This window comes from Hypanus sabinus, chromosome 9 (genome assembly GCF_030144855.1).
Source record: "Hypanus sabinus isolate sHypSab1 chromosome 9, sHypSab1.hap1, whole genome shotgun sequence".
Taxonomy (NCBI): domain Eukaryota; kingdom Metazoa; phylum Chordata; class Chondrichthyes; order Myliobatiformes; family Dasyatidae; genus Hypanus; species Hypanus sabinus.
The window spans coordinates 76749413-76774704 of record NC_082714.1 but is presented as its reverse complement, the minus strand read 5'-3'; the positions used below and the strand labels follow the sequence as shown (position 1 = coordinate 76774704).

General features: G+C 43.7%; 1 protein-coding gene across 1 annotated transcript in view; it reads right to left on the bottom strand.

Annotated features, from left to right (window-relative positions):
* The window catches only part of iqgap3 (IQ motif containing GTPase activating protein 3), a 227309-nt gene that overhangs the window by 114484 nt on the left and 87533 nt on the right, over window positions 1-25292 (bottom strand). Inside the window, exons 13-17 of the mRNA XM_059979942.1 lie at window positions 22990-23150; window positions 21212-21336; window positions 13016-13179; window positions 12833-12923; window positions 10948-11115 (exon numbers count right to left, since the gene is read on the bottom strand). Of these exons, the coding sequence (XP_059835925.1) occupies window positions 10948-11115; window positions 12833-12923; window positions 13016-13179; window positions 21212-21336; window positions 22990-23150 (709 nt within the window). The remainder of the gene's footprint in view (window positions 1-10947; window positions 11116-12832; window positions 12924-13015; window positions 13180-21211; window positions 21337-22989; window positions 23151-25292) is intronic.

Genomic DNA, 25292 nt, shown 5'->3' with positions numbered 1-25292 from the left:
TGAGTCCTGTGTGGATTTGGCTGAGACGTTTTTACCGACCCTGTACCAAGAGGGGTTAGAGGGTGGTAAAACGGAGAATAGGGAGATGAAAGAGAGTACGGGAGAGGAGGTAGACCTACCCTTAGCCAGGAGGAAATTTATAGAGGCACGGAGTAAAAATGAGAAACAGATAAAGCTGTTAGAAGGTCCAGGGTTGGACAAGGATGATCTGTCTGGTTTGACAGAACTGTTTGAAGAAGTTGAACATTTTAAATGTGTTCCCGATAATGAAATAAGGGCAGTCCTAGATGAAAAGGATGCCATTACGTTGAAGGAGTCTGCTGGGTTAGCAGATAAGGTTGTTTCAGCCTGCAGGATTGAGTTTACTCCAGAAGGGAGTTGCCCAGAGAGTAGCTGGGAGGTTCAGGGGAACTTAGAATTTGAAAAGGGGATGGGTATTGAAAGCCTGGAAGAGGCAGATGTCCCGTTTGAGTGTGTTCAAGATGTGGATGCATGTGGTACTGAACCTAGTAATGAAACTCAGGAAAAGTCTGAGGTATTTGATTCAGTTAAAAAGGAATGCAATCCTTGTGGGTCAAATGGACTTGGTTCGGTGAAGAAAGGGTTAATGTTGGTACTAGTGGGAAGTAAGAATTCCCAGTTGTTTGTGTTCGAAGGTGTGTTAAAAGTTAGTGAGGAGATAAAAGGTGGTGATGTGAATCTTATTATTGAAGGAGAAGGGAAAAGTGTAGTTCCTAAATTGAATGAAGAAAATTTAAAGTCTGGATTGGTGTCAGAAGCAGTAACCAGGCTGAAGGGACAATGGCTTGTTAACAAGGTGCCTGTGAATTAATTACAGTTTGATTTGGAATGTAAAGGTGCCCCATGCGCTAATGCTATTCAAGGGTATGCAAAGAGGCAGAGTTTGAAATGCTGTTTGGACAAAGAGGGATCGCTTGCAGATTTTAAACTGAAAACCAATAGAATGAAGGGTCCTGAAGATAAAACTAACGACTTGCTTAAAAATAAAGAATTGTGTGGAAGTTCAGAAAATGGGAGGAGGGAGTCGTGACTAAGCCCTGCTCCCCAGGTAGGGTGGGAGCCTCGGAGCTGGCAGCCGCACTTAATTCCCTGGTGGGAGTGGCCGAGAGGCCACGGCTGAAGCTGGGGGTGTTCTCCGGAGCCAAGCCTACTCCGGATGGGGAGGTGGACTACGAGACCTGGATCGAGCATACGTCTTTGATGTTAGAGGAGTGGCCAGGCTCAGAGGAGGAGAAGAGGCAGCGATTGGTGGGAAGTTTGAGGGGTTTAGCAGCCAGAACAGCCCGGGAGTTGAAAGCTGAGAAGCCTGGAGCCTCAGTGGAGGAATGCCTAGAAGTTTTGGAGGGAGCGTTTGGGTTGTCAGGGGAACCCTGGCTGCTTTTAGCAGAGTTCCAACGCCTGAAACAATGGAGAGGGGAAAAGCTCTCCGAGTACATATTTAGGATGGAGGGGATGCCAGGGGGTAGTGAAGGCGACTGACGTGGCTAGCTTGAGGATGAGTCAGCTATTCAGTGGCTCTCTGGAGGAGGACAAGGTGGCGTGGACTATCCGGCAGGCTTATAGGAAAGGTCCCCCTCCATCCTTCGGGCAACTGATTAGAGAGGTGCGAGAGGAAGAGAAAGCGTTGGGGCGGAAAAGGGGCGTGGGCCTACGGGAGCGATCCTCAGCGATACAGGAAGTGGTGGCTGGGTGGAGGAATGACAATCCCCCGGGGAGTAGGGAACCCCCTTTGGGGGGAGGGACAGGGGAGGTACCTACTCTCAGGTGCGATCAGTGCAGTGGATTGGGAGCAGGAGCCGTCCTGGGAGAGGAGGGGTGGCAGGCAGCGTGTGCTTTAACTGTGGGAAAGAGGGGCATTTCAGGCGGGACTGTGGAAGGCCGAGGGTGTGCTATAGCTGTGGAGAGGAGGGACACTTTAGGTGGGATTGTGAGAGACAAGGAGTCCCGCGGAGGACAAGCCCCCCCATGACTAAAAAGGGAGAGGTGTCGGGAAACTTAGGAGAGGCTCAGTGAGGGAACGGACTGGAGCCTCTGGAGGAAAACGTTCCCGGAGATCAGCCGGAAGACCACCGGGTGCCCACGCCTCTATTCCGGGTGGGCTGGTAGGACCCCGTGCCAGTGTGGGTCTACGGTTAGAGGGAATTTACGCAAAAACCGTTCTTGATACGGGATCGCAGGTGACCTTATTGTACCGGTCTTTCTACAATCAATATCTAAAGCATTTGCCTGTAACCCCATTTGACGCCCTGCAGATCTGGGTTGTGAGCGAGGGTGACTACCCGTATGATGGGTACCTATCGGTGAGATTGGAGTTCTTGGAGGGCGATGTGGGAGTGTCTGAAGCTATTGAGACGTTGGTGTTAGTGTGTCCTGACCCGGTGGAAACCGGTGGTGCTGCCCTCCTGGTGGGGACTAACTCCCCAGTTGTGCGACGGCTCCTGGGAGCTTGTAAGGAGAAAGTGGGGGAAGACTTTCTGGAGACCCTCTCGGTGCATCCAGTGTTTCAAGCAGTGTTCGCAGAAGGGGTTGCCTCCCAAGGGCTGGACCCGGAGTGTAAACGAGGGATGGTGTGGTGTACGCAGGCGAGGTCCAAGGTGATCCGACCAGGGGAGGTAGCACTAGTGATGGGGACCCCCAGATTCCCAGGAGTGCCGACGGGAGAAGCCCCGTTAGTAGACACCCCAGACGATCTTGAAGGGGAGACACAATTTCCGGCGGGGGCGCTGGTGAGGCCCGAAGTGCAGAGACCAGGGGTGGTACATGCAAGGCGTATAGCTATAAGTGTCAGGAACACCATGGCAAGAGAAATCACCTTTAAGAGGGGAATGCCGCTGGCACATCTGTTCCCGGTGACGGTAATGTCTAGCGCACCAGTGAGGACCCCTAACGGGGAGGGATCGGAGCATCGAAGGGAGCTGACCGCTGAAGCCTTTAACTTCGAGGATTCCCCTGTGTCGCCGGAGTGGAAACACCGGCTAGTGGAGAAGATGCTGAAGATGGAAACTGTTTTTTCTCGGGGCGAGTTTGATGTTGGCTGCGCCAAAAGCACTCGCCACACCATCCGGGTGACGGAGGACACCCCGTTCTGAGAGAGATCCCAGCGGCTGGCTCCGGTAGATGTTGAGGACGTGTGACAGCACTTGTGCAAGTTGAAGGAGGCCGGAATCATAGCTGAGTCTCGAAGTCCTTATGCGTCCCCAATAGTGGTGGCACGGAAGAAGAATGGGCAAGTGCGCATGTGTGTTGACTACAGGACGTTGAATCGGCGAACTGTCCCTGATCAATATACTGTCCCAAGAGTCGAGGATGCGTTGGCCTGCCTGAGCGGTGCGAAGTGGTTCAGTGTGCTGGATTTAAGAAGTGGGTATTACCAGATCCCGATGAGTGTGGCCGATAAAGAGAAGACTGCTTTTATCTGCCCGCTGGGGTTCTTTCAGTTCGAACGAATGTCCCAAGGCATATCGGGAGCCCCAGCCACCTTCCAGAGGCTCATGGAGAGAACTGTGGGGGATATGAATCTGTTGGAGGTGCTGGTGCACCTGGACGATTTGATAGTGTTTGGATCGACTTTGGAGGAACATGAGGAGAGGCTGTTGAAGGTGTTGGGCCGGCTTAATGAAGAAGGGTTGAAGCTTTCCCTGGACAAATGCCAGTTCTGCAAACGTCGGTTAACTACATTGGCCATATCATTTCGCGAGAGGGAGTGGCTACTGATCCAACCAAGATAGAGGCCGTGACCACCTGGCCGAGACCCCAGAAAGTGGGTGCTCTGCGCTCATTTTTGGGTTCTGTGGGTATTACCGGCGATTTGTGAAAGGATACGCCAAAGTGTGTCACCCGTTGACTCAGCTGTTGTGTGGCTATCCCCCGGTGGGGAAGAAGAGGACGGGGAACCAGAGGCAGGACGCTGGAGGATACTGGAACCCGGCGGAAACTTTTGGCTCGAGATGGGATGATCAATGTGAAGAGGCGTTCCGATCTTTGAAAAGGGCACTGACCCAGGCCTAAGTGTTGGCTTTTGCCGATCCCCAGAAGCCATATGTGCTGCACACGGATGCCAGCCAAGAGGGTCTCGGGGCTGTTCTGTACCAGGAGCATGGCAAAGCATTGAGACCAGTAGCCTTTGTCAGCCGAAGCTTGTCGCCATCGGAGAGAAACTATCCCACTCACAAGTTGGAGTTCCTGGCGCTGAAGTGGGCGGTGGTGGACAAGCTGGGTGATTACCTGTACGGAGCCAAGTTTGAGGTGAGAACGGATAACAATCCTCTCACTTATATTTTGTCTTCGGCGAAGCTGGATGCCACAGGACATAGGTGGCTGGCGGCCTTGTCGGTATATGATTTCAGCCTGAGGTACCGCCCTGGAAGCAAGAATGTCGATGCGGATGCATTGTCTCGTTGGGAGCCGGAGGAACAGGAGAGGGACGAGGAGTGGGAGGGTGTCCCTGCCCCTGGAGTGAAGGCGATGTGCCAGTTTGCTATCACTGTGAAGGCCGAGGGAAGAGGGAGGCTGGAACGAGCCGTGGACCATTTGGGGGTTTTTGATGACGCCATACCCCTAGTTTACTGTGACCTGACTACACTGGGGACTAAACAGTTGCCGGAACTGAGTCAGGGGGAAGTAGCAACTGCTCAGCAAAATGACCCGGGCATTGGCACAGTGTGGAGAGCAGTCGAGAAGGGGGATGGGGCGTTGGCTGAGAAGGCGAAACACCCATGCGTGCCTCTGTTGTTGAAGGAGTGGTCTCGGTTGAAGTTAAAGAACAAAATCTTGTACCGGGTAATGGCGCCTCCGGACCAACCCCGCTGTTGGCAACTGGTCCTGCCGGAGGAGTATCGCCAGGCTGTACTCCAGGCCTTACATGATGATTCTGGACACTTGGGGGTGGAAAAGACATATGGATTACTCAAAGACCGGTTCTACTGGCCCCAGATGAGGGGGTAAGTCGAAGAATACTGTAGGGGATGCAGTCGCTGCATCCGGAGGAAGACCCTGCCAGCGTTGGCGACTCCACTGTCGCACTTGCAGAGTGCGGGACCTCTGGACCTGGTATGTATGGATTTCCTGTCGATTGAGCCTGACACCAGCAACACCGCAAATGTCTTAGTCATCACCGATCATTACACTCGCTATGCTCAGGCATTTCCCACCAAGGATCAGAAGGCGACGACAGTGGCGAAGGTGTTATGGGAGAAGTATTTTGTGCATTACGGCCTTCCCAGGCGAATCCATAGTGATCAGGGGTGGGACTTTGAGAGCCGCCTTATCCAGGAATTACTGACTATGCTTGGGGTTGAGAAATCCAGGACTACCCCTTATCACCCACAGGGAGATCCTCAGCCAGAGAGATTCAACAGGACCCTGTTGGATATGCTCGGGACGCTGGAGATTGGGCAGAAAAGCAGGTGGAGTCGTCATATTGGACAATTGGTTCACTGTTACAATTGTACTCGCAATGATGCTACAAGGTATTCGCCCTATTATCTGATGTTCGGGCGGGAAGCGAGGTTGCCCATTGACGTGTGTTTTGGAGGTGGAGTGGGTGAATTACCCGGGAAGTCCCATCTAAAGTACGTGTCCGACATGAAGAGGGAGTTACAGCGGGCGTACGAGTTGGCCGAGGCGGCGGCTACCAAACAAAATCAGAAGAATAAGATGCGGTATGATCGAAAGGTGAAGTTTGTACAATTATTGCCGGGCGACCGGGTCCTTTTACAGAATTTGGGACTCCCTGGTAAGCACAAGTTGGCAGATCGATGGGCGGCCAGCCCCTATGTAATAGAGAGCCAGATGCCGAACCTGCCAGTTTACCGGGTGAAACCTGAGGATGGAAAAGGGCCTATCAAGGTACTCCATCGGAATCACCTGCTTCCACTGGGTCAAGCAGTGCAGGTGGATAAGGAGCCCGAGTGGGAGGTTGCGCCCAGTACAAGGACTCTGCAAGGGCGCGGAGAACGGGAAGAGCCCACTGCTGAAGAGCGGGGACGGGTCCCTCACCCGGAAATGGCTATCGATTCAGAAGAGGACGACTCAGATGAGTGGGCCCTGTTCCCATTCGCTGGTGCTCCAGTACCAGATGAGGAGGCTCCTGGCCCTTCCCATACTGAGTTGGGTGAGAGGAGGGAAGGTCTTGAGGGTCAGATGGAGAGGCAGCCTACATTGGAGGGAGAGAGGGTGGAACCCGAGCGTGAGCCGGAGAGATTTCAGGTGAGGGAGGACCCCCGTGAAGAAGGGGGTGAGGGTCTGTCAGGTAGACCTGGGGAGTCCGAGACAGTGGGTTCGCAGGTGAAGAGGCAGCCCAGTGGGGCAGAAGGGGTATGGAGATCTCAGAGGATTAGGCGCCCCCCCGGAGCGGTTGACATATGTGGTACCGGGAGAACCGAGTGTGATTTCTACTGCTCTGGGTAGTTATGTCACTGCTTTCTGCACCTGGGTTGGTTTTGTGTGTTGCAAGAAGCTTTGGGGAACTCTAGTAATGCCATGAGGGCATGACATTTGCTGGTGGGGAGAGAATGTACAATGTCCTGTGTATATTACTCAAAATGGCCTCTTTGGTTTGTTACAAGTAGGAATGCTTCTTTGTCGGATAAGTGATTCTCTCGCCGTTGTTTCACTTTAGAATGGCTGATATGGTAATTGTATTCATTTGTTAACCAATGGGGAATGTTATTGTGTCTTGTGATGCTGGGAACTTGGGGGAGGGGTTTTCGTGGGTTTTTTGGTGGGAGGGGAGTGCGGGAGGAAGACGTCGAGGAAGGTGGACGTGCGCTGCACTGCTCGGAAGACCCCCGGGCGTGGTCCTAGGTGCGAAGACGTGGAGGTCGGAGGCAAGCGACGAGGGGTCGAATGGTTCGTTGATTGAGCTCCAACGAGTGCACTAAACAGACTGAACTTTGATAAGTTGGCACCTTTTGTTTTTTTCCTTATATATATATTGTATTGCCTACTACTCTTTTAATTTTAGTAAACTCTTTAAAGTGTATGTCATAATGTTATTTGTTGTGGGTTAGATACTGTTGGCGGGCGCGAGGCATAAAACTCGATTCTCACAGCACCTGCGTGTACGGGAGGTGGGTTGGTGAGTGGCTGGATCTCCTTATTCCCCTAGACATATACCAGCCTGTTGGGTAAGGGTTACACGAAGGTGAAGCAACTCTGAGGGGCTGAAGGGTGCAAAGTCGCCCCCTCCTTTTTGAGAATCGCAAGATTGCTTTTATTTCCGGTCTGAGACCCAGGAAATGAGAGAGATACACATCATGAGGGAGAGAGACGCAGAATACACAAGGTTTGGAATGTCTCCTGACATCAGCGGAACGGAACCACTGATTACTGTCATTGTCTCTTGGACAAGGAATTGTGTATTGAGTACTGTACTATTCATTGAAACCCCTCAGGGGACAACCAGAGTGGTCTGGTTGAGGGATTGCATCATCCCAACCTGATTGACATCTGAGACCCCGTGCGTGAGGATAAAAGAGGGGTCTGGGGAACACCCCTTTAGATGCACCAGGAGAAATGCTAGAAATCCCGTGACAGCGTTTTATAGCGAAAGCCGGTGGGGGTTCGTGTGCGTCCTCCCTTGCCTGGGTGGCGAGCTCACCACGGAAGAACGGTTTAGCTAAAGGAGAGGTCACAGTTGAACGGCCACGACAACGAGACACCTGACGGATCGAAATTATAAAGGAAAGCCGGCAAGTTTTTCTCTTTCTCTCTCTCTCTCCAACAAAGTGCAACACAGCGACAACCAAAAAGACGGCAGCTTGTGTGAACTGCAGTGAACTTTATATTTCCATCGGACAATACATTATCCCCTAGACAACGATAAGAGCTCATTTCTTACTGATTATTATTATACCTGCACTTTTAGGTTTAGTATTGACGATGTATATTATCTGTATATTTGCATTGATATTATTTTTGTGTATTTTTACTAATAAATACTGTTAAAAATAGTATCATCAGACTTCAACGGACGTCTCTGTCTTTGCTGGTAAGTCACCCAGTTACGGGGTTCGTAACACCCCAACAACTACCATTTATATGCCAGCTTCATTGTCCCAATGTACTTCATAGAAGCATTATACAAAAATAAAAAGTGATGCCAAACCAAACAAGGAGGTATTGGAAGCAAAAAGTGAAAAAAAAGAACAGTTGGAGGAAATCAGTGGGTTGAGTAGTATCTGCTTGGGATCAGGAATTGCCATTTTGGACCAAGATTCTGTCAGGATTGAGAGTGGAGAGAGGTGGTGAGTATGAAGTGGAGAGAGGAAGGGGTGAGCCAGAGTCTAATAGATGAGAGGGGTACTAAGGAGAAGTGAAAAGTGACGGGCATGAAGAGTAGGGGATGAGAGAGGGAGACAGGTCAAAGCAGACAAAGGAGGCTGAAAGAGCCAGCCAGGTAGGGCAGCAGGCCAGGAATAGGAAAGTCTACAGAAAGTGGCAAATCCAGCCTAGTCCATTACAGGAAAAGCTCTACCCATCATGGAGTATATTTACATGGATCTGCATAAAAGGTAGAGTCCATTATCAAACACCCCCAGCATCCAGGCCATGCCCTCTTTTTGCTACTACCATCAGACAGAGGATACAGGAGCCTTAAGCTCCATACCACCAGGTTCAGGAACAGTTTTACTCTACAAGCGTCAGCCTCCTGAACCTGCATGGGTAACTTCATTCACCACTACTATAAACTTACAAACTCACTTTCAAGGACTCTTTACAATTCATGTTCAAGATTATTTTTATTTGCACGTCTTCTTTTGCACACTTTTTTCAAACATTTGTTTAGGTGTGGTTTTTCGTAAATTCTATTGTATTTTTTTTCCTACAAGATAAAGATCTATCCTGGGCCCAACATGTTGATACAATTACAAAGGCACGATTGCGGCTATATTTCATTAGGAGTTTGGGAGTTTTGGTACGTCAACAAAGACACTCGTAAATTTCTACAGATGTACCATGGAGAGCATTCTAACTGGTAGGAAAACCACCTGGCTTGGAGGGGCCATTGCACAGGAAAGGAAAACGCGGCAGAAAGTTGCAAACTCAGACAGCTCTATCATGGACATTAGCCTCCCAAACATCGAGGGCACCTTCAAAAGGCGATGCCTCAAAAAAAGGTGGCATCTGACATTAAGGACTTCCATCTCCCAGGACATGCCCCTATCTCATTGCTACCATCAAGGTGGTGGTACAGGAGCCTGAAAAAACACACAACATCTTTGGAACATCTTCCTCTCAGCCACCAAATTTCTGAAAGGACAATGAACCCATGTACACTACCTCGTATTTTGTTTACTTTTTTGCTCACTTTTGCACCAGTTATTTAATTTTAAAAATACATTTATTATTATTTTTTTAACATATATTGTACTGTACCACTGGCGCAAAACAACAAATTTCATGACATGCCGGTGGTAAGATGCCAGTGAATCAAGATTGCCAGTGATTAAACCCGATTCTAACTAACATACATACTTCAATGAATTTACTTTGAACTTTTGACAGAGAAGATGAAGGTGGAAACAGCCACTGGAGGGTGCTGAGCAGAAATAACAAGGCAATATTGGGAATTATATCCAAATGTTTGGTCAGAAATAAGCTTTAAAGAACTTTAAAGAGGACAGGAAGGCGAAAAGGTTTGGGGAAGACATTTTGCAGCTAGAGTTTGACAGCTGAAGGGCAACTGCCAACACTACAGTTTAAAAATATTCAAGAAAACCAACTATGAACATTACAGAAGCCTCAGAGAATTGCAAGGTTGTTGGAGAAAATTAAGGGCGGAAGGATGGTGTTATATAGTCTTATACAGAGACAAAAATCAAGAGAGATTTGAAAACAATTAAGAATCCCCCCCCCACCAAGTAAAGGTAAAAAAAAAAATGGGACCCTGTGTTAGTGAACATGAACAATGGGTGAACATGAACATGTGTGAGTTAGAACTATTGGATCCTGATGTTTTGGCAATCCAAAGGTTCTTCAGAAGTCAAGAATGAGGCACAAAACTTGATGCTAATGATCGTTTTACAAGAGTGTCACAAGAGCAAAGTGGGAAGCAGCAGAGCGAGAGAAACAAAGGAAAGAAAGAGTAAAAAAATAGTGCGGTCTTCTCATAGCAGACTAGAGATAAACAGAAACTCCACCGATTAACAGCTAACAAATAAGATAGCCAGGTTCAAATAATATGTCACCAACCACTGAAATCAAGGTTTCTGGAAAAATAGAGGCAACTGCTCCACAATTACTAGAAAATTCACTGAACAATCACACATATACAAGTGATAATGCAAAAACACAAATGAACAAAAAAGTTAAACTACATGAAAAATAACACTTCTGCACTCTAATCCAACAGAACACAGGAAGCAGGCTTTTGGAAGATCAAGTTTACAGTAAGTTTGAAGTTGTTCACTGCTCTCTAAGACTTCCTCTCCCCAGTCTTCTGATCCACCTCCCGTGTTTCTGTCCCACTCAGAAGCAGGTCAGTGAAAATCCTTACCTATGAACCTGAAGAATGCCACCAATGAGCTACTCTGACCTGTGGGGCATTCCAGTCAGACCTCAGTCCTACCTTTGCCCAAAGTCCATGCAGATTGTTGGATAGAATCCTAAACAGTCCAATATGGGCTACAGTTCCAAGAGCAGTCCTAAATGATGAGTGCAGAGATCTTAAAGAGTCGTAAGGCTGAGGAAAATTAAGGATGGAAAAGGATTATAGGAAATTAGAAAACAACTTCTAAGATTTTTTTAATCAATTTAAATTATTGATTTCTACTTCTTAACTCTACAAACCCAAGTTTTGCCCCACCAACATCCCTCAGTTTTTCTGAACACCATTGAGCTCTTTAGGGCTTGTTTTCGTACTAAGAGTTGGAAGTGATAATTAATCATGAACGTGTATGCTCCCTTGCCTAGTACGAAGCTTACCTGTTTCCACTTTAACTCGCACCTGCATGGCCAGCTCAGACTGATAGGCCGCTGCACACTCTGGAATCACACTGCAGAGGAATACATCTGGTGAGCGCAGAACCCTCAGTGTCTGAGAAGAGTTGGCCTCCTTGACTGCCTGATTGATAGCTGTCACCCCCAGGGCCACTGAAAACAAAGGGGCAGGTCAAACATGGTTACATGGGTAAAGATGTCACATTGTTCAATGCCATTCTGGACCTGCTACACAAACATCACACATTCCTCCCACTAAGACACCTTAGCCAAAAGGAAATTGCCAAATACTCAAATAAGTAGTAAATTTCTCTCCAAAAAAATAAAACTGCAGACAAACATTCAATGAAAGGAGAAGATGGTAATGTTCTAACACCTTCAGCCAACAGCCAGACACAACATTCATCTCTGGCAAGATGGTTTGTGGTTATTAACCAGGAAACTGAATGGGGCATCTTGGTGGGAATGGACCAGTTGGACTGCACAACTCCATGACAACAGGAGAAACCAGATTGCCAATCTGGGGTAATTCTGGAGCAACAAACAATCTGCCAGAGGAACTCAGCAGATTGAGCAGCGTCTGTGGAAGGACAGGAATTATCAATGTCTTTTCAACCTGAAACATTTGACAGTTTCTTTCCTCCCACAGAGACTGCTTGATCTACTAAATTGCAGCAGGGTTTTTGCTGTCCAGATTCCAACATTCCGTCCAGGATGCTTCTGGTCTTGGCAGCAGGGTACCACTCCTGGAAACCTATTCAGCCACAAAACCACTGGGTACAGTGGCTCATCTGGAATTCTGCAAGAAGCATGTCCCAGAACCCCTTCTCCCCAACAAAATTACATTTAATAAGTAGTCACCACCATAATAAAAGCATTAGGTGTGTGGAGAAGGAGGGGGGTACCCCCAGGTGGATGTGGGCTGAACTCCCAATACCACCCTGGAGGGCTGGGGGAAATCTTGGAGGGAATATGGCACGCCAGGTACCCAAAGGGGCTGAGGGTGGGGTGAGGGAGGTTATAAAGCCCCATGTACCCCCCAGGACCTGGGGAGGAAGGTGAACTTGCTGGTTCTTTTCAAAATAGAGCCATGAAGCCTCTTACTGAATTGGCTCCTCTAATAATGCAGCTGTCCCTTAATAGTACTGTTGGGAACATCAGGCTGATTTACAGCTTAAAATCCCTGAAACCACAACCTGCTAACAGGGAATCAAAAGGTGTTAACCAGCAAAACAAGGAATCGCTGAAATCACTCAGCTGGTCAGGAGGTCAGAAGAATTGTTTTTTCTTTTCTTTTTCAATCTTTTTATTGAATTTCATATATATAAAGAGAAACATAACATAATATAAATAGGTTATAAATGCATTAGATTTAAAGTTAAATTTATAATAGGATAACAATATCTTATTAAATATCAACCAAAGAAAAAACTTATAATAAACAATCAAACCTATTTTGATTGAACATGAAAAAGAATAAAAATAGTCATCAAAAGAAAAAAAAGTAAAAATGGACGAAGAAATGTATATTAAAAAAAAATAAACCTAAACTAACATGGGCAATAATACCAGTTTATATGAGTATGATAGTGTCAAAAACTCCAGAACTCCATACCAGAACAAGAATAAAAAGAGAAAAGGTCTGGAAGAGAAGAATTGTTAACATATCTCCCCTTCTCAGTTTTAAATGAAGGATTTTAACCTGAAGCCTCAGCTCCGTCTTGTTTTCCACTGATATTGCCTGACCCGGTGAGCATTTTCCAGCATATCAGATTGCATCTGCAGAGATGTATATATATTCATCCAACACTAAGAAATCATTGCTATGACAAAAGCCTTTCTACATGCAGCTATTAATTGAACAACTCACATTTTCTAGCCAACTGACTGTCTTGATTGGCTTTGTGAATTCCATCCTGAATCTCCTCCAACCAGAGTACTGCTGCTGTGTCCTGCATGACCTAGGATTTGGGTTGGGGGAGGTAAAAGAACAACCGTCAACCAATCCTCAGGTACGGGAAGAGCCTTTTGGACTTGCCGAACTGCCCAGTACCTTTGACTTATGGTGCTTTGCCACTGCTAGTACGTCGTGGTAACGCCTCGCTGTTGGAAAGTCCAGGTGGGCCAGTCTGGCGGAAGGCATGAGAAGAGCAGCAATGGTCCTCTCAGGATCATTGTGGTCCAGGGCTTCATTTATTAAACCAATGGCAGCGATTTCTGCGGAAACATGAAAGGGTTACTTGGCTCAACTCATGCAGTAGATGTAACGTTCCCTCGAATTGTGTTTTACTTTGTAAAATCAGCTGCGTGGACCAACCTTTACTCTGAGCAGGAAATTTTTACATGGCTTGAAAACTGAGGAGAACTTTAATGAAACATTATATAAAAGAAAATTCCAGCTGAGTTAGAAAGGCAATATGCACAGGAGTATTTCAATTACTGCATGGCCACACACCCGTACAGCTTAGAAGGAATAGAGAATGTGTGGAAAGAGAGACATCTTGTGATTTCATCTGTAATTTAAATCCTTTGATTGACAAGAGTTCAACCAATCACTTATTAACTCTTTTTTTAATTGAGTTTGGCCTGGTTGAAGTTTGGAGACATTTACATCCTAGACATTTAGATCATTCTTTTTTTTCCCCACATGTTCACAAAAAATATTTGAGAATTGATTACTTTATAGCTGACCCCTGATTTTTGTCCAAAGTCCAGAAATGTGAATATGATGCTATAGCTTTCTCGAATCATGTACCTTTAAGTTTAGCTTTTGAATTGAATGATGTTGTTATTGCAAATTTGCCTTGTTGTTTTCCAGAAAATTTATTACAAATTCCCGACTTCGTCAAATTTATTGAGACTCAGAAAAAATATTTTTTTCTTTTTAATACAGGAGATCTGTCGAAATTGATTATATGGGATACACTTAAAGCATATTTGCGCAGTCAGATAATCTCCTATTTAGCTAAGCTTAAGAAACAGACAAAAACAGAATTAGATAAGATTTCCAAACAAATTAAAGACTTGGATAATATTTATGCAATCTCTCCTAACATTGATTTATTTAAAGAAAGATTTGAACTCCAATCACAATATAATTTATTATTAACTTATCCTATTGAAAGAAATTTGCTTAATTTGAAAAGTCAATTTTGTTTGGAGATAAAAATGATAAGCTATTAGCATCTCAATTAAAAGCAGCTACAGCTAAAAGACAAATTTTAAAAATCCGTAAGAGAGATAGTTTAGCATGTAATTATGAAGATATTAATAAAATTTTTCAAGACTTTTATATTGAACTTTATAAACCTCAGTTTCCAGTTGATTCTTCTAAAATGAATGCCTTTTTACAAAAGATTGATTCTCCTCGAATTTCTGTTGAAGATCAACAAACTCTTGAAGCTCCCATTACTGAAAGTGAAATTCTGAAAGCTATTTTTCCAATGCAATCTGGTAAAGCTTCTGGACTGGATGGTTATTCTGTAGGATTTTATAAAAATTTTGAAAAATTGCTCTCTTCATATATGTTGGAAATGCTTAAAGATTCTTTTTTGTTAGGAGAGTTACCTCCCCAATTTTATGAACCTTCTACTTCTTTAATTCTTAAGAAAGATAAAGCCTCTACTGACTGTGCTTCATATAGACCTATTTCATTATTAAATATGGATGCTAAAATTCTTTCCAAAATAATGGCTAATCGGCTGGAGAATATTCTAGCTGAAATTATCTCTCAAGACCAAACAGGTTTTGTAAAGGGCTGTTATTCCTTCTCTAATGTTCGGAGACTGTTAAATGTTATATATTCATCCTTTTCTAAGACTTCCCAATGTGTTGTCTCTCTTGATGCTGAAAAGGCATTTGACAGAGTTGAATGGAGATATTTATTTAATGTTTTAGAGAAATTCGGCTTTGGTATTAATCTTAATAAATGGATTAGAATGATATATAAAAGCCCTATTACTACTGTTATTACTAATAATTGCTGAACTTTTTTCAGCTTTCATGGGGTACGAGACAAGGATGTCCGTTAAGTCCTTTGTTATTTAATTTGGTGCTGGAACCCTTGGCTATTGCACTTTGTGAAGCTAAAGATATTCATGGAATTCTCATAAATGGGATTGTTCATAACATCTTCCTTTATGCTGACGATCTCTTAGTTTATATTTCGAATCCTGAAGAATTCATTCCTAGTTTATTGAAACTATTAAATGATTTTGGTAAGTTTTCGGGATATAAACTAAACCTTCATAAAAGTGAATTATTTCCCCTAAATGATTCTGCTATATATGATGACATTCCTTTTAGAGTTACGGACTCATTTAAATATTTAGGTATTACTATCACTAAAAATCATGAAGATCTTTATAAAGGAGGGACTTCCGGTAAGATGGCGATTGTTTAGTTGCTCCAAACTTTTGCTCCGTCATTCTTCCTATCTTTGCACTACATGTCTCCCTTCTTAAACCTTAGTTAGGTATTTTATTAGTTCTCTTTTACCTGCCTGCGGACACATCTATCTTATAATGGCTACCAAAAGTACTAAAACCGGGAAAAAGGAAACTTCTATGGCTTTGTCGGCTGACATTCTTGCTGTTTTGAAACAACATCAACAAGATATTTTAATGGATTTTAGAAATGAATTTAGAACTTCTTTCAACCAGCTGGATTTCAAATTGGATCAGATCAATGCTAGAGTGGATGAACATGCTGAACATTTATCTCGCATTGACTCAACTTCTGAAGATTTAAAACGCTGTGTTCAATATCTTGAAACTCTCTGCTCCAACCTAGAGGAGAAGAACAGTAAACTTTTTTCCAAAATGGTGGATCTTGAAAACTGGAGCAGACGTTGCAATCTACGAATTCTTGGTTTGCCAGAGGCCACCGAAAAGGGCTCTCCCGTTGAATTTTTTTCTGATTTTCTCTGAGATTTTTGGGAAAGAATTTCTTCCAACTCCACCTGAGATTGAAAGGGCTCAAAGGATGTATGTTCCTCGTGCAACTCTGGGTTCCCATCCTCGGCCGGTAATTTTGTGCTTTCATCAATACCAGGTGAAAAACCGTTTGATTATGGAGGCACGCCGCAGAGGTACTTTTGCTTTTCAAAATACGGTCATTCGTTTTGTGGAGGATTTTGCCCCCAAGGTTCTGAAGATGCGTGCTGAGTTTAAAGGTGTAATGAAAGTGCTTTTTGATCGCGGATTCAGACCCTCTCTCCGAAATCCAGCCGATTTTCGAATTACGCTTACTACTGGAGATTATAAGTGGTTTAAATCAGTGAAGGAGGCTGAGGCATTTGTTGGAAGTCTTCCGGCCACCCTGTCTTCTTCGGAACCGGCCTGACCTTCTAAAATGGTTGATAAGTACTTCTTGAAGTAAAACTATTTTTTTCCGAACTCAGACTTTACTTGAATAATTCAGACATTACCTATTGAAACTCTAAGGGCTGTAGTCAATCTCTCCCTGGACTTGGTGCGTTTTTTCTAAATAGATAATATAAGTTTAATGTTTCCCTGCGGACTTTTAGATTGTACTTGTGTAATCTATTTTATTCTTGTATAACTTTATCTATAGAGATCTACAATTGACTCTAACTTGTTTTGGAGGTTTGGAGTTTTTATTGAAGACCTCCCTGTTGGTTGATTCATAGTTTAAGTTTTGCTTTTTTTTCTGTAAATGGTTGATAAGTACTCTCTTTGAATTTATAATTTCCCCCTTTTCTCCCTCCTTTTATTTCTTTTCTTTTAATATTTTATAATTTTTCGCGGGTAGGTTAGTTTTAGTTTTCTTCTGATTTTCTTTGTATTAAGTTTTATACTTTTGTTGAAGTTGTTCCTATTTGTAATTCTGTTTTCTAGTGCATAAATTAGTTATTATTTGCTATAGTATTTATACGGAACTTTTGTTAACGACACAGAACTGGAAGTCATACTTGGGTTAATTTTCTTGGTAGAGCTAGCTGCTTTTTTTAGGTAGCCGTCTAGTTTTGGGTTGCAAGGGTGGGGGGGGGGGGGTTCTCCAGTTCCAACACTAATTGTTTCTTTTGTTTTCCTTTGTTATTCAGGACATGTCTCTGTTTTGATTCTACGGATCTATGTTTACATTTTTGCTCCCAGACTGTTATTGTACTGCTTGATTTTTTGTATGCCTGCTGCCTTCTATGCACTAACAATTGATAATGGTTAATACACTTAAACTTGTGAGCTGGAATGTAAAGGGATTGAATCACCCTGTTAAAAGAAGGAAGGTCTTCTTACATATAAAACAACTCAAAGCTGACATTGCTTTCCTTCAAGAAACTCATATTCGTAGTTTTGATAATTCTCGGCTTTTGTCTAAGTGGGCGGGTCAGCATTTTTATTCATCCTTTGCCGCCAAAGCTGGGGGGGGGGGGGGGGTCTCCATCCTTATTAACTCAAATATTCCTTTTGAACTCCATAATAAGATATCTGATACAAATGGCCGTTTTATTATTGTTTCTGGTAAATTATATAATACTAAAGTTGTACTAGCAAACCAGTATGCTCCCAATTTTGATTATGTTAATTTTTTTGAATGTTTTTTCTCCTCACTATGAGATTTAAACTCATACTCTCTTATACTGGGTGGCGATTTCAATTGTTGGTTAGATCCTAATTTGGATAGATCGTCCTCTGTCACTAGACTACCTACTAAATCTGCCTTAGCTTATTCAATCTTTTCTCTCTAATTATGGTATCTTTGATATATGGCGTTTCCTTCATCCTACTGAGAGAGATTATTCTTTTTTTTCCACATGTTCACCATACCTTTACTAGAATTGACTACTTTTTTACTCGATAATCAACTTATTCCATTTGTCTATTCTTGTGATTATCAGAGTATACTGATTTCTGACCATGCCCCATACTTTGTCTTTAAATTTTCCTGGTCTCCCTCAGAGGAATAAACACTGGCGTTTTGACTCGACTTTATTATCGGATGATGTTTTTCTAAAATTTATTAAGGATCAGATAACCTTTGATTTTAACACCAATACATCATCTGAAATGTCATCCCAGATTGTCTGGGATGCCATGAAAGCATATTTGAGGGGTCCAATAACCTCCTATACAGCAAATCTTAATAGAAAGTCCTGTGCAGATCGATTAGACCTCATTAATCAGATTAAAGAATTGGATCAACTGTATGCTCAAACTAAGAATCCTGAATTATACAAGAAGCGTGTAGAACTTCAAACTAAATTTAATCTTTTGTCTACTCAACCTGTCGAACGCCAACTTCTTGAAAGTAAGAATCGCTTTTATATTCATGGTGACAAATCTGGTAAATTTCTAGCCAATCAGCTGAGGCGTTCCAAAGCCAAACAACATATTACACAGATCTGGAAGGAGAATGGAGACTTTACATCGGATCACTTAGAAATCAATGACGCATTTAAAAATTTTTACTCTCGACTTTATTCCTCTGAATCTCTGAATGAGAATATCTCCATTGATCATTTTTTAAATAATCTGAATATTCGTTCGCTTTCATCTGATTTTAAAGCTAAACTTAATGCGCCTATATCATCAGAAGAAATATCTTTTGCAATTTCTGCATTGTCTTCCGGGAAATCTCCTGGACCTGATGGGTTCCCCGTAGAATTTTATAAATCATTTTCTTCACTTCTTTCTCCTCAGTTATTCTCAGTATTATCTGATTCGTTTAATTACGGTAAATTGCCACCCTCTTTTAATGAGGCATCTATTATTCTTTTATTAAAAAAGGGTAAAGACCCAACAGAGTGTTCCTCGTATAGGCCGATTTCTTTGCTTAATGTTGATGTTAAAATCTTGGCCAAAGTTTTGGCTTATAGATTAGAAACTGTTATTCCCTCTATTATTTCTGAGGATCAAACTGGTTTTATTAAAAACAGTCTTCCTTTTTTTAACATTCGGCGTTTATTTAACATTTTATATTCACCTCCAACTGGGATTCCTGAATGTGTTATTTGTTACATTATTGGCCAGAAGGGCTATTTTGTTGAAATGGAAAGATGCTTCCGCTCCTACTGTGATACAATGGTTTTCTCAGGTGATACTATGTCTTAGTTTGGAGAAAATCAGAAGTCGAACTTTTGATCCTCGATTTGATTTTGAGAAAAGGTGGGGTTCATTCGCCCGTTACTATCATCTGATTTGAGTTAATTAATATGGTTTCCTTCCGATTTTTCTTTAAATGGATTTGAGTTGGCAGATTGATGTTTTTTCTGATGGAAGCTTGTATGATGTATAGCTCTGGGGTTGTGCTCCCAATTTTTTTTTTGTTTTTTTCCCCAGTTAGTAGGGTTTTTTTTTCTTCTTTTTCCTTTCAAAAAAAATATTCTTAACATTTTATTTTTTCTTATTGTTATTGATATATTGCTTAGCTTTGTTAATCAGTTATTTGCTAATTTAATTCTTTATTGATAATTTTAAGAAAAAAGAGAGGACTTCTTCAAATCCAGCTAGAAAGTTCTCTTTTAAATCCAAGTTGGATTTATGGAAAACTTGGAGTCCTTTGGCCACAATGCCTGTGCGAATACAAAACCAAATTAAACTAAGTCCCTTTTGCCTCTCCATTCTTCTGCACATTCATGTGTCTATCAATAAGTTTTTAAAATGCCTTTGTCATATCTATTTCTATGACCACCCTTGCAGCCTATATCCGGGCACTCATCACTGTGTAAAAAACACTGGCCTCACTCATCTCATTTAACATTTCCCCTTCTCATCTTAAATGTATGCCCTCTACACTTCTACCCTGAGAATAAGATACTCATAATGTCTCCTCTACTTAGAGATCTTATCAGGTTTCCCCTCAGTCTTCTACATTCCAGAGAAAACAACCCAAGTTTGTCCAGCTTCTAACCCAGGCAGCATCCTGGTAAAACTGCCACATCCCTCCTATCTGAAACATCGACTGTACTCCTTTCTATAGATGCTGCCTGGCCTGCTGTGTTCCACCAGCATTTTGTGTGTGTTGCTTGAATTTCCAGCATCTGCAGATTTTCTCGTACATCCTTCCTATAATGGGGCAACAAGAATTAAGCAAAATACTCCATGTGCCCTAACCAAAGTTTTAAACAAGCTCCTGACTCTTATTCTCAATGTGGAACCAAGTTGACCTTCTTGTAATTTTAAGGGATTCTGTGGATCATATTGAGACCCGAATTCAATGGCAATCAAAATGGAACGACAGGGGGAAAGCTGAATTAAACACACAGGAGACTTTAGGGGGACACGACTGGCTAAGTAGACAGGCAAATATGTGACAGATGGAATGGAATGCAGAAAGACGTGAAATCATCCACTTTAACACACACGAAAAGCAGAGTTCTCGTAAATGGTGAAAGGCATTCGCATTCAACACTACACGACTCACAAAGGAAAGTAGCACACAGGTTCAGCAGACAACTGGGAAGCCAAACTGCAAGTCAGCCTCTGATGCAAGTTGATAAACATACAAATGTAGATATTTTTTGTTCTAATTATGCAACCCTAGTAAGACTGTATCTCGGATATTATGTAAGGTCCAACTTGCCTACCCGTTGAAGTATAAATTTACAATTGAGAGAAAATAGTGAGGGTAAACCGATTAATTCCTGGGATTGTGGTTTTGTCATACTAGGAGTGGTTAAGCAGGTTGGGCTGGGCCTAAACCATCAAATTTAGAATAATGGAAAAGCAATCCTGATGTCAAGGTAATTCCTTCCTGACTGGGGAGTCTAGAATTAGGGGTGGCCGAGATGAGAAAATGTCTTTAGCTAGAATGGAAGTAGGCCCTTCAACCCAAATAAACCAAGATTCCCATTTAGTTAGTCCCATCTGCAAGCATTTTTGGTCAAATCCCAAACCTCCGCTAACCATGTTATTGTCAAAATGTCATCAGTGTGCCTGCCTCAACCAGAGGCAGGTTGTGAATGGAGGAATTCCCACTTAAAGGGAACTATAAAACCTTGGTGATTAAGGATATTCAAGACAGATTGATAGATTTTCTTTTCAGAGGGTGGCATGGCAATAAACACAAAGCTGCAAGCTTACTGAATGGTGGAGCAGGTACAAGGGGCCAAATGTTTTTTTCCTATCACAAGAGAAAAGACAAAGTGAAGAGGAAGCTTGAGCGTGGCCATACAGTCAAGTGTGGACAAGATAGGCCAGCTGTCTTGCTCTTATATAATAAATTTGAGAAGGATCCACATACTGATCCCCACACTGCTTTGGATAGAGGGGCCAGTACTCATACTTACGGTCGTGCTCCTCTTGCACGGCAGAGTTCACTTCGTGCACACACATTTGCAGATTGTTCCAGGACAGCATGGCCTCCCCGTCCCGACAGTTCTGCTGCTTCAGTCTCCGTAGTGCGTCAAAGTACCTGTGAATAAGGCAAGAGCCATTGTGCAATAGAGCACAGAAACAGGCCCTTTGGCCCAATCATCCATGCCAAGCCTGCATTTGGCCAATAACTCTCTGAGCCTTTCCTATTCATGTAGTGGTCCAATTGCCCTTTAAACCCTTCAACTAAATCTTCCTCTAGCGCTACATCCCATATTCCCACTGCCCTCTGGGTGAAAAAGATGCCCTTCAAATTCCTATTAGATCTTCTCCTTCTCACCTTAAACCTATGCCTTCTCTTTTTATTTTATTGGGAAAACAATGGAGTGCACTCACCTTACATATGCACTTCCAAGATCCTTCTTTAATCCCCTATGCTCCAAGTCCTCACCTGCCCAACCTCTGCCTTTAACTCAGGGCCTTGAGTCAAGGCAATGTTATAAATGAAAAGTCACTCATAACCCATTTACAAAGAAGCAGTTAGAAATGAGGCAGGAGACAGCATAAAGCGCAGCTTCTTTGGTAACACCCAGAGGCAGAAATCCAATAACAAAGTGTGTGAATGAGGTGTGCAGAAAAACATGCTAATGAGGAGACTCATATTGAAATGTTAATTCTGTTTCTTTCTTCAGACACCAAATGACCTGCTGTGTTTCTGCATTTTCCGTTTTAAACATACAAACATACATACGTGAATAACATACAAACAATTCTCAAAGAGAATCTGGGTCAGGGAATGGATTGCTAAGAATGCCTAAGTATGAAGGTCACGCACACTTATAGGCCACTTTATTAGGTACAGGAGAGGAACACTGATCTCTGCTCTTGTAGCTTATTCAATTGAAGGTTTGCTGTGTAGTGCATTCTGAGATGCTCTTCTGCACACTATTATTGCAACATGCGGTTATTTGAATTCCTGCCACCTTCCTGTCAGCTTGAACCACTCTGGACAGTCTCTTCTGCCCTCTCATTATGAAGTGTTTTCGCCCACAGAACTTTCACTCACTAGTTTTTTTGGTGTGGTTTCCCTGCACATCCAGGTGCCTCTTAAATAAATCTGTTATAGCTGCCTCCATCACTTCCCCTGGCAGCAGATTCCAGGCAGCCACTTTTCAGGTTTCCCATTGGAGATTGAGATTTATTTATCACATGTATATTGAAACATACTGTGAAATGTGTCATTTGCATTAACCAACACAATAAAGAATGTGTTGGGGGAAGTCTGTGCCATCCCACATTTCAGTGCCAACATGGCATGTGCACAATGGTCGGCACAACACTGGGCAGAACACCATTCCACGGGGTGCAACACACAACAGCAAAACAAGTCCCTTTCCTCCCTCCACCCCACCCACAGGGGTCATCCTCCAACCCCAGGCCTCTAGCACTGGGAGCAATGGCCTCATGACTCTATGGTGGACACCAATGGTAAAAATCATTAACAAATTTCTTCTTACAAATCACTTCTCCCTCAACATCATACAATCTCTTTGTTTAATTCCACCCCCCTCCATTTTTCAGTCCCTGGTTTAAATAAGGTGTACAAGATTCATCCCAGTGCTTACACACTCTCACCATTCCATAGACATAGAAGCTTTGTGGGACTTATTGGTAACCATGACTCAAGTTCTGTTCTCCCAGACAGAGAGTGACCCTCATGGCCACACTGTAGCAGCAAGGCTGCGCAGCTTACCGCTCTACATTCTCATTCTTGACATCAGTCAGGCCTGTCGCTGGGCTGAGCAGGCAGCTCCAGAAGGACCTGAGATCGCCGGCTTCCAGGGCCTGATTGATCAATGCCACTGCCGAGAGCATCTCCACAGCCACGTACAGCTCCTCCTGCGTCAGCTCACCCTGCACAAAAGAAAATCCAGCACTATCAGCCAAAGAGACACAGAACCCAAGAGGCTATACTACAACACAAGACATTCTACAGATGCTGGAAATACTGAGCAATACACACTCCCTTGTTTTCTATTCCCTATTGACCTCTCGTTCCTCATCTTCTCATTACCTCCCTATCATCTCCCTCTTCCATGGCCCACTGTCCATTCCTACCAAATAGTAAACACAAAGTGCACTGCAGATGCTGTGGTCAAATTATGAAATACAAAAAAGCTGGATGAACTCAGCAGGTTGGGCAGCATCCGTTGGAAGGAGCAGTCAATGTTTTGGGTCGAAACCCTTCGTCAGGACTAAAGAAGGAGGGGGCAGGAGCCCTATAAAGGTGGGAAGAGGGTGGAAAAACAATCAGAGGAAAGATCAAAGGGTGGGGGAGGGGAAGCAGGGAGGGGATAGGCAGGAGAGGTGAAGAAGGAATCTAAGGGGAAAGCACTATGGGTAGTAGAAGAAGGCAGAGTCATGAGAGGTGATAGGCAGCTAGAAGAGGAGACAGAGTAGAGGTGGGATGGGGAAGGGAGAGGGAGGAAATTACCAGAAGTTGGAGAATTTGATGTTCATACCAAGGGGCTGGAGACTACACAGACGGTAGCTGAGGTGTTGCTCCTCCAACCTGAGCTCTCCCTCATCATGGCAGTAGAGGAGGCCATGTATGGACATATCCAAATGGGAATGAGAGGGAGAGTTGAGAATGAGAGCCACAACAGACCAGATCTCCCGGTTGCCGCTCACTTCTTCTACTACCCATAGTGCTTTCCCCTTGGATTCCTTCTTCACCTCTCCTGCCTATCCCCTCCCCCACCCCTTGATCTTTCCTCTGATTGGTTTTCCACCCTCTCCCCACCTTCTTTATAGGGCCCCTGCCCCCTCCTTCTTTAGTCCTGATGAAGGGTTTCGACCTGAAACGTTAACTGCTTCTTTCAACGTATGCTGCCCAACCTGCTGAGTTCATCCAGCTTTTTTGTACGTCTCCATTCCTACCAGATTTCTTCAATTCTCTACCTTTTTGAACTATCACTAACCAGCTTCTTGCTTCATTCGCCACCCTCTCCCCAACTTCCTGCTCATCTAGTTCACCCATCATCTACAAGCTTGTTCTCTTTCCACCTTTTTATCCTCGCTTCACCCACTTCCTTTTCAGTCCTTAAGGGTCTCAGCCTAGAACATCAAATGATTATTCTCCTCCATATATGCTGCCTTACTTGCTGAGTTCCTGCAAAATTTTGTGTGCACCAGCCATTCTGTGTCAACTTTACAAGAGCACTTCTCTATAGGCCTGCAGACATATCCTTTCCAAGTGTTTACTGACTTCACTTCTGTTACAACCAAACCTCCTCCCTTTTGCACAGTTCATCAAATCTAGTGTACTTGTACCAATAATTTCTCTTTCCCTCAAAACACTTAATGACTGATAAAGCATTTAAGGAATCCCTAGAAGTTAACTTGCAGGTTGAGTCTGTCGTGGGGAAGGCAAATGTAATGTTTGCACTTATTTCAAAAGGACTAGAATATAAAACCAAGGATGTAATGTTGAGACTTCATAAAGCAGGTGAGGCCTCACTTTGAGCATTGTGAGCAGTTTTGGGCCCCTTATCTTAGAAAGGATGTGCTGAAACTGGAGAGGGTTCAAAAGAGGTTCACAGAAATGATTCCAGGACCAAATGGCTTGTCATAAGAGAAGTGTTTGATGGCTCTGCACCTTCAGAATTCAGAAGAATGAGGGGTGACCTCATTGATACCTATTGAATGGTGAAAGGCCTTAAAGTGGATGCAGAGAGGACACTTCCTAAAATGGGTGGGTCTAAAACCAGAGGACACAGCTTCAGAATCGAGGGGTGTCCTTTTAGAACAAAGATGAGGATGAATTTCTTTAGCCAGAGAGTGGTGAATCTATGGAATTCTTTGTTACAGGCAGCTGTGGAGGCCAAGTCTTCTGTATGTTTAAGCCAGGAACTTATAGATTCTTGACTGGTCAGGGCATGAAGGAACATGGGGAGAAGGCAAGGGATTGGGCTGAGAGGAAAGTTGGATCAGCCATGATGAAATGGTGGCGCGCACTTGATGGGCCAAAAGGCCTAATTCTGCTCCTATATCTTA